The sequence below is a fragment of the Conger conger genome, chromosome 11 (assembly GCF_963514075.1).
Source record: "Conger conger chromosome 11, fConCon1.1, whole genome shotgun sequence".
Lineage (NCBI taxonomy): Eukaryota > Metazoa > Chordata > Actinopteri > Anguilliformes > Congridae > Conger > Conger conger.
This window is the reverse complement of record NC_083770.1, coordinates 23987717-23996259: the sequence shown is the minus strand read 5'-3', so window position 1 is coordinate 23996259 and position 8543 is coordinate 23987717. Positions and strand designations below refer to the sequence as shown.

General features: G+C 42.6%; 2 protein-coding genes across 2 annotated transcripts; both read left to right on the top strand.

Moving 5' to 3' along the window:
• On the top strand, positions 1-3159 carry f2r (coagulation factor II (thrombin) receptor). Its single transcript, XM_061261009.1, has 2 exons — positions 1-289; positions 1133-3159. Exons 1-2 carry the CDS (start codon positions 202-204, stop codon positions 2290-2292), a joined length of 1248 nt encoding a protein of 415 aa, XP_061116993.1. The 5' UTR covers positions 1-201; the 3' UTR covers positions 2293-3159.
• Positions 3160-5580: 2421 nt separating this feature from the next.
• Positions 5581-8264, top strand: LOC133140615 (proteinase-activated receptor 2-like). Its single transcript, XM_061260663.1, has 2 exons — positions 5581-5771; positions 6252-8264. Exons 1-2 carry the CDS (start codon positions 5702-5704, stop codon positions 7316-7318), a joined length of 1137 nt encoding a protein of 378 aa, XP_061116647.1. The 5' UTR covers positions 5581-5701; the 3' UTR covers positions 7319-8264.
• Positions 8265-8543: the final 279 nt, after the last annotated feature.

The window sequence follows — 8543 nt, the reverse complement described above, 5'->3', positions numbered from 1 at the left end:
CGGCGTGGGCGGTCCGGCGCTGGGAACTGGAGGAATTTGGGGCAGAAGCGGATCCTTGCTTTTCGTGACAGTTCTACTGCCGATTAAAGTCCCGAATCTTTCATCACGCCGAGTAGGTGACTGATCTCAGCCAAAAAGTATACATTTATTAACTGAATAACTGAAATTTTTTGAAAAGGTGTAATTTAGGCTTTAACTACCATGATTTTCAAAGCGGTTATCGTTCTGGCGTTGCTTGGACTCATACGTTGCTTGGACCCAGCTACCCAGCAAAATGCATCATTTAGTGGTAAGTCTCTGAAGCGAAACTTTGAATGAATTATCTGGACTGGTATACCGAAATGTTGGTTGATTCTTTGTAAACTGCTGGAGTCATCATTGCAACTATTCTACATGAAAGTTTTAGATTGCAATATTAACTGTAGATATTGTGTTCTATTGTACTTTCATGTTACCGTGAAGTGCAACCGTGAACGATTCCAGAGTACAAGTCTTACCTTAGCGGGCATTCTAAAAATGTAAAGTTCCTGAAGGCAAATTAAGGAACCTTTAGTAGTTCCTCAATTTGCCACACTGGCGGAAACCATAGAGGAACCTCCAAGAACTCATTTTTAAGGTTCTCTGAGGAACCTTTCAGAAAGGTTCCTTGAAGAAATCTTCAAGGGTTGAAAAGTGTCTGGAGGAATCTGTTCTGTCCCATAATAGTAATTATAATTTCATAATAATAGCAACAACAAGATTGCTGTATCACATAATTGTATAATATAAACAATATTTTTTATATTTGGTTTAGAGTATTTAAAACGCATATGAGTACAAAATCGAGACATCGAGGGTTCTTAAATGAACTTTAAGGATCATTAAGGAACCTATAGTGTTGTTTTCCTTCTCCTCGCATCGGAGGTCGGGTGTACTGCTAGTTTGTGACGTTCATGCAAAACATGCAATTAGGCTAGCCTGTAGAAATATAGTCACTTTTTATTCCATAAGTTATCCCCAAGTGATTTTGGAAGATAATTAGTAGCCTTTTTTCAGACGTTATTAAAAGGGCACCATATTTTAAAAGTGTTTCTATTTTTAGGAAGGTCTTAATATTTGGGGCTTGTTTGGTTAATGCTCTGTGCTGTCTTAGTTATAGGCCCAAAGACCTTCGCCGGGTTCTTCCGGACGGTGACCGATGAGCCCATTGACTACTTGGATGTGCAGGAGGCCAGCGGATCGGGGTTTAGCTCAGAATCCAGGAAAGACCACAGCCCCCCGGTGGTGAAGAAGCACTACACCGTCTCTAAAGAGGCTTCGGAGTATCTCAAGGGTTCCCTAGTGACGGCTTTCATCCCCACCGTGTACATTCTAATCTTCCTCATCAGCGTCCCGCTCAATGGCGTGGCCATATTCATGTTCGCGGTGAAGATCAGGCCCAAGAAGCCAGCGGCTATCTACATGCTGAACCTGGCTGTGGCCGACCTGCTGTTCGTGCTGCTGCTGCCGTTCCGCATCTCGTACCACCTGAACGGCAGCGACTGGGTGTTCGGGCCTGGGATGTGCCGCCTGGTCACCGGGGCCTTCTACTGCAACATGTACTGCTCCATCCTGCTGATGATGAGCATCAGCGTGGACCGCTTCCTGGCGGTGGTGTACCCCATCCAGTCACTGAGCTGGCGTAGCCCCCAGAATGCCATGGCAGTGTGCGCGGCCATGTGGCTGCTGTCGGTCGCCGGGGTGATGCCGCTTCTGTTGTCGGAGCAGCTGATTCGCCTGCCGGAGCTGGGGATCTCCACCTGCCACGACGTGCTGGACCTCGGCCACCTGCGCGGATACTACCTCTACTTCTTCCCCATCTTCTGCTCCATCTTCTTCTTCATCCCCCTCATCTTCACCGCCGTGTGCTACCTGCGCATCATCCAGGCGCTAACCGCCGTCAGCTCCGTCAACCCCGCCAAGAAGACGCGGGCGGTGGCCATGGCGATAACCGTGTTGGCGGTGTTCGTGGTCTGCTTCACGCCCGCCAACGTGATCCTGATGGCGCACTATGTGCAGTTTGCTCGCTCGCACAGTGACGCGTCCTACGCCGCCTATCTGCTGAGCATGTGCATCGGGGCGCTCAGCTGCTGTCTAGACCCCCTGCTCTACTATTTCGGCTCGTCGCAGTGCCAGAAGCAGGCTGTCGCCCTGCTGCGCTGCCGGGACGTCCCGCAGAGAGAGAGGAGTGCTCAGTCCGCCAGCACCTGCACCAGCAAGATGGAGTCCTTCCAGGGCGACAGGGCCAGCCAGTACAAAAAGCTGGTGGCCTGACCACGCCAGACTCTTATTGGCTGGTGGCCTAATCGCACTAGACTCTCATAGACTACTTTTTTTTTTTTTTTTTACCAGATCTGACTTAAGTACGGAACTCATGCACCTCTTCCTATCAGCTCTGTTCTTAGACAGAGCTAGCCTGTTAGCATTCACTGTCATCACTATAGGATACTGTCACTCTGTCTGCATTCACCTTTATAACTCCCAATTTAATGAATGACCTGTGTAGGGGGCCTGAGTCAGACTGGGGAGACATTTTAATATGCTGGTTATAGCTATGCGGGCCTGTTAGATTGCAGTGTTATGTAAAACTGCTCATTCATAATACATGATCCACAATAGTGTACATGATGATGTTCTGCTAATTTTATAAGAGTAGTGCTGTTATTGTGTATAATATCTGGGTCTGGTTACCCTCAGTATTTTGTATTATCACATTTACTTGCCTGTATTAATCATATGAATTAAAAATGGCCCAGTGCTTTTAAATACAAACAAATATAGGCTAAACTCGCCGGCTTAACTAATTATGTAACAACCTTGATTGCTAACTGTGAATCTTCCTTTTTAGTGTTGGCCAGTTATAAGCATACTTTGCTTTCACTACAAGTTTTGCAAGTTACAGATATGAATATCACATTTCATGTGTTTTTTGGTATATGGCCAGCATGCAAAAAGTATTAAAATTGCACTGGTCAGTCATTCCATGTAAATAGAAAATAATTTTCAGACTTGATTATGTGGCATGAGATTATGTTACAGTTCTAAATTTGAAATAAATGAAAAACAGAATGTCATTAATTTTCCACAGAATCATTACACATTTCTGTAAATAAATAAAACATATTTGAGTTTTCAGATAAAGGTTACTGTCCTCTTATTTTTGCTGGTTATAATAACCTGATTACATTCCATAGCCTATAGTTGAAAGTGTCTTCAAATGAAGTAGTAGTAACACATTAGTTACAACACACATACTACTTGTGCTCTAAAAATGGATATACAGTGTTAGCTTCGTTTAGTAAGGGTATGAACTGGGTTAGCTTAGCTTAGTAAGGGTATGCACAGGGTTAGCTTAGCTTAGTAAGGGTATGCACAGGGTTAGCTTAATTTAGTAAGGATATGTACAGGGTTAGCTTAGCTTAGCTTAGTAAGACTATGCACAGGGTTAGTTTTACTTTAGTAAGGATATGCACAGGGCTAGCTTAGGTTAGTAAGGGTATGGTCTATCTGGTGAAATAGCCATACAAACTCTTAATTATAGGAAAAAAGCCCAATGTAGATTTCCATTCATGGCTCTGACCATGATATCAATGGAGGCCAAAAACACTTTGCTTGGCCATTTCTCTTATTCTCAGACACCTGTGGGACACAGTACTGTACAGTATGCTTCTCTATTAGTGCTTTAAAGCATGGATTTCTCATTCAGATCCCTCTTCAACAGTTTGCTCATGTCCAAAACTAATACCTGTGCATAATATAACCAGGAGGAAAGTGAGTGTGTGTATGTGTGTGTGTGTGTGTGTGTGTGTGTGTGGAGAACTGGACAGACTCACAAGTACAAAGCCAAGCAGTTGGGAAAGAGATTACTGCTCAGCACAAGCAGTGTCTCTGTCCACTTAATGACCAGAATGGAAAATATATAACGTTAGCTTTGTGTTCTTTAAAAACTGCAGTGAAGTAAAATTACTTAATCTGTGTCTCTGAAAATGGAATACATCTTAAGAGGGTAAATGATCCTTCTTAACAAGCAAAACGTAATTAAGGAAACAATTACCCCTTCTTACAATTTTTGACAATCACTTTGGCACTAAGTTTGTGGTCAATTTTCAAAACCTTAGACACAGGACTCAAAACGGTAAGTACTTGTAACACAGCCTGTTTGCCTGTTCAAAACATGCATTGTGCATTCATATCTCTGAAGAAATCTTTCACTTCTACACTCATTGGTTCAAGTAAATCCCTTGCATGAAATACTATAGGGACATTTGTTTAGATCACCTACACACAAGATACTTATGGCTTCACTGTTTAGTTGTTTTGTTTTTTTACAATACTTTAATACAGTATTGCAGTTAGAAATACTTGATACATGATTCAATATAGTTATTTTTGTGGTTTTAAATAAAGGGAGTAGTGGAAACAGTTGAAGAGAGTTTAATTTTTGAACAAAATCAGAATACTAATTACAACATACTGTAGGTTTGTTTGATACAGAGCTAACTTTTTAGACTTTTTGCACAGTTAGCACAAGAGCACTGGCACTGTATGTGGACCAAACTGAATTATTTTTTCATTGCTTTTACAAAAAATCAGGCTGAACCACCAAAATGTATACATTTAAAAAATGTGGAAAGCCCCTGTGACAAAGGACGATGATTAAATATTACAGTCAATGATAATATGGTAAAATTGATCCTGTTCCAAAATAATTGGTGTCAATCAATTAATTTATCCTAAAACATTCATGATCTAAACATCTGTTTCCATAAAACTATGCTTTAGGAGTAATATTAGTTACTTCATCATTTTTAGTTGGTGGATACATTGGTAGTTAGATGCATTGTAATGAATGAAAAGACAGTATTTTCTAATTTAATGTGTGTATTTCATTTTGAAATGCTAATACTTTGAAAGTTAAGTTGTGTCATTGTGAACAAGTGATTTGTTTCAGTGAACAAATTCTTTTTGGTTTATGTATATTGTATCCAAGCAATTGAAAAAAGTGTTTAGTGTTGATTATCTGTTTTATCTGAGTTTTGTGTGCACAGTTTTGAAAAACAGTTTCGAAAAATGACCTCAAGGTTCTGAAATTTGTGTCAAAGTGACTGTAAAAAACTGTACGATTTTGGGATTGCAATTGCGGTTGGAATAACCAGCATATACAGGGCTACTCCCGGAACGAATCTGATAGCTGAACCTGGATAATAATCCTTTGAGTGTTGTAACAATAATAGTAATATCGCCCTCTAGCGGTGTTAATATGTTAGTGTTTTCTGTGCTTCGCGTTGGTCTCTTCCGTTTTATACTTCAGTTCCAGCGCAGAACAAACATAAAGTTGATAAAATGCCGAACTGAACAGACGGCAACACGATAAATTGCATTTCCCTTTATGAAATTGAATGCAAACTGTAATCACATAAGATAAAATGTGTATAAAAACTGCAAGAGGTGTATTCGGCTTGCAAAAAAGCATTTCACCCACAAATGTGGTTGATGTGTATACTACGTAAGCGTGACGTTGCGCAGGTAACCGGATTTTTACCTATTACGGCGAAGGGTGTGCCCTAGACTCTAGAGTTTCAACAAGGACGGAAATAGCTGAACCTCCTTGACAAAAGACTTTGCGCAACACCTTGTCGGACATTTCAGGCTAGCTTCAGTAGTGTATACTTGGACATTTACCATGGATTCAGTATGTAATATCCAATTAATGATTTTCCTGCTTTGTGCAGTCACTATCGGTGTACAAGGAAGTAAGTTATATTTTACGCTGTGTTTGGTAATTTGATGGGGATCACCTTTATATTCTGTTCGACGTTCTTGAGAGTAAAAGGATTATTCTTTACAACAGTGCTTCTTGAAAATACCTTTTGGACACCTTTGAGCTACAAGTGTAGTCCTGGAAGTTCTGGGAATGTCTATGAACGTAGGCTGATTTTGCGACTGTACGAACACTGTTGAATTCTTGTTATTATTAAGAGATCTGACAAAACACTTACGCGTATATGATATTATATAGGTAATAATGCTTAATAATGTGTAGGTGATGCGCCTCTATGTATTTCATGTAAAATGGTTGAAGTTCATTTCTCCATAAAATTAAGAGCTCATGTTGCCATGCAGTGTGTTTAACGGGTTTGGTTAGCTATGGTCACATAAGCTTGTTGACCATGTGTGAGTGCATACGTATCTCCTATGTAGCTCATTATAATTATGTTGACTGTTTGTTTCAGGGTCACCACGAATTTTTACTGGACAGGATCAAAAGGATGGCACTGTTCAGGTGGACACGGTGACCACTGAAACGCTTCAGGGCGGGCTAACCACGGTCTTTCTCCCTATCATCTACATCATCGTGGTTGTGGTCGCTTTGCCGCTCAACGCCATGGCCATCTGGGTCTTCCTTTTCAGGACCAAGAAGAAGCACCCAGCCGCCATCTACATGGCAAACCTGGCTCTGTCCGACCTGCTGTTCGTGGTGTGGATCCCGCTAAAGATCGCCTACCATTTAAACGGGAATGACTGGATCTTTGGCGAGGCCCTCTGCAAGGTGCTGGTGGGATTTTTCTATGCGAACATGTACTGCTCCATCCTGTTCATCACCTGCCTGAGTGTGCAACGCTACTGGGCCATTGCTCACCCGCTCTCTCACCAGAGGAAGAACAATAAGATTGCCATGGGCGTTTCCATCGCCATCTGGGTCTTCATCTGGCTCTGCACCACCCCCCTGTACCTCTACAACCAGACGGCCACGATCAGCGGCCTGAACATCACCACCTGCCACGACGTCGGCATCATTGACAACATCAAGTACCCCTTCTTCTACTTCATCTTCATGGCCGTGTTTGTGTTCCTCGTCCCGGCACTGGTGATAATCGTGGCGTACGTGCGTCTGCTCCGGACGCTGGGAGACTCCATGATGGAGGAGAGCGCGGGGAAGAACCGCCGCAGAGCCATCCTGCTGATTGTCACCGTGCTGCTCACCTTCCTGCTGTGTTTCACGCCCAGCAACATCATGCTGCTCGTCCACTACTCGTCCATAAAGGCTGGGGGCAAAGACAACATCGGCTACGCCTTCTACATCACCACGCTCTGCCTAGCCAGCCTCAACAGCTGCCTGGACCCGCTCATCTACTACTACGTGTCGGAGGACTTCAGGGACAACGTGAAAAACACGCTGCTGTGCCGCAGCAACCGGACGGTGGAGAGGATGAGGGTGTCCTTCAGCTCCATGAAGTACTCCAAGAAGAGCAACGCCTACACGTCGTCCAGCGGGAACACGGAGAGCAGCACCTGCTGAGCCCGCGGACGAGCGCAGAACACGCGTAGCCCCGGAGTTTATTTCCCCATCTGCTGGAACATGCGAACACGGACACTTTAAACTCTGCGTGAACAGCACAGGCCAAGAAAACGCACAGCGACGCTACCCATGTCCTCTGTTTTTCAGGTTTGCTTTGACTGATAAATGTGACTGAGGTTGGAAAAAAATCAGTGTTGTGACGCTGTTGTTTCAACCACCTTCAGAACTGTAGTTTGTTTTGTTTGGAATTTTAGCCCACCGATCTCATAGCTTGTCAGCACATTGCTTTTAGCTATAATCAAGCAGAGGTGTTATTAGGATGTCATCTTTGGCTGGGCATTTGAAGGCATTTAGCAATTTCTGTGCGTTTGTGATCTTTTGTGAATGATATAATCAAGCAGCCTAATTAAACCACCTGCCTCATCCCCATCCCCCCAGTGCATTTTTTGATGACCAATGACAAAATTACCAAAAAATATGAACACTAAACAAACTGTGATTCCTCTGGGTGGGCAAGGCTTATCTCAGCACACTGGTAGACATGCCCCTGTAGACAAGTGTCTGTTACAGTGCACCTCAATAACACCTGCTGTTTTCTGTGGTTAACACATTAACACTGGCATAATGTACATTTGTCACAATTTGTGTGCATAATTTAATTATGTTATTGACATTATTTCAAGTTTAGAATCTGTTAACTTTTTTATGGTTAACAAGCTAAATATATTGTCTTTTTCAATAAAATGATCTATGATAACTGGTCAACTGAAACTCACTGAATTGATAATGGCACCATTGTAATTTCACAATAAGGACAGTTTCTCGCATAAAGCCACTTTTATGTTTGAGGCTTTTGACTCAGTAATCTCTTTCTCAAATTGCTATTTTTAAACTAGTTCAGGAAAAGGTTATTTCCAAATTAATAAACACGTGTTACCCATATCCACCTATGTAACTGTTTCCACATTGTTGGTACATACCTGGTATCTGTTGTGGAAGTCGGTTTCTAGGCATGAGTTTCACATTGCTGTGGCATGACCCAACCTGTCAGGATCCTCTGACACATTTCAACTGGTGACACAACCTTATATGGATGAGCCGCAGGGCTTCTTAGTCAGGATACCTCCTGTGCATCCTACCGTCTGCCGGGATGTTAATGTGGAATGTGCTCATAAAAATCTCCACCATTAGCTCCTGAGTCTAACCATCTCAATGTTTTAAAAAA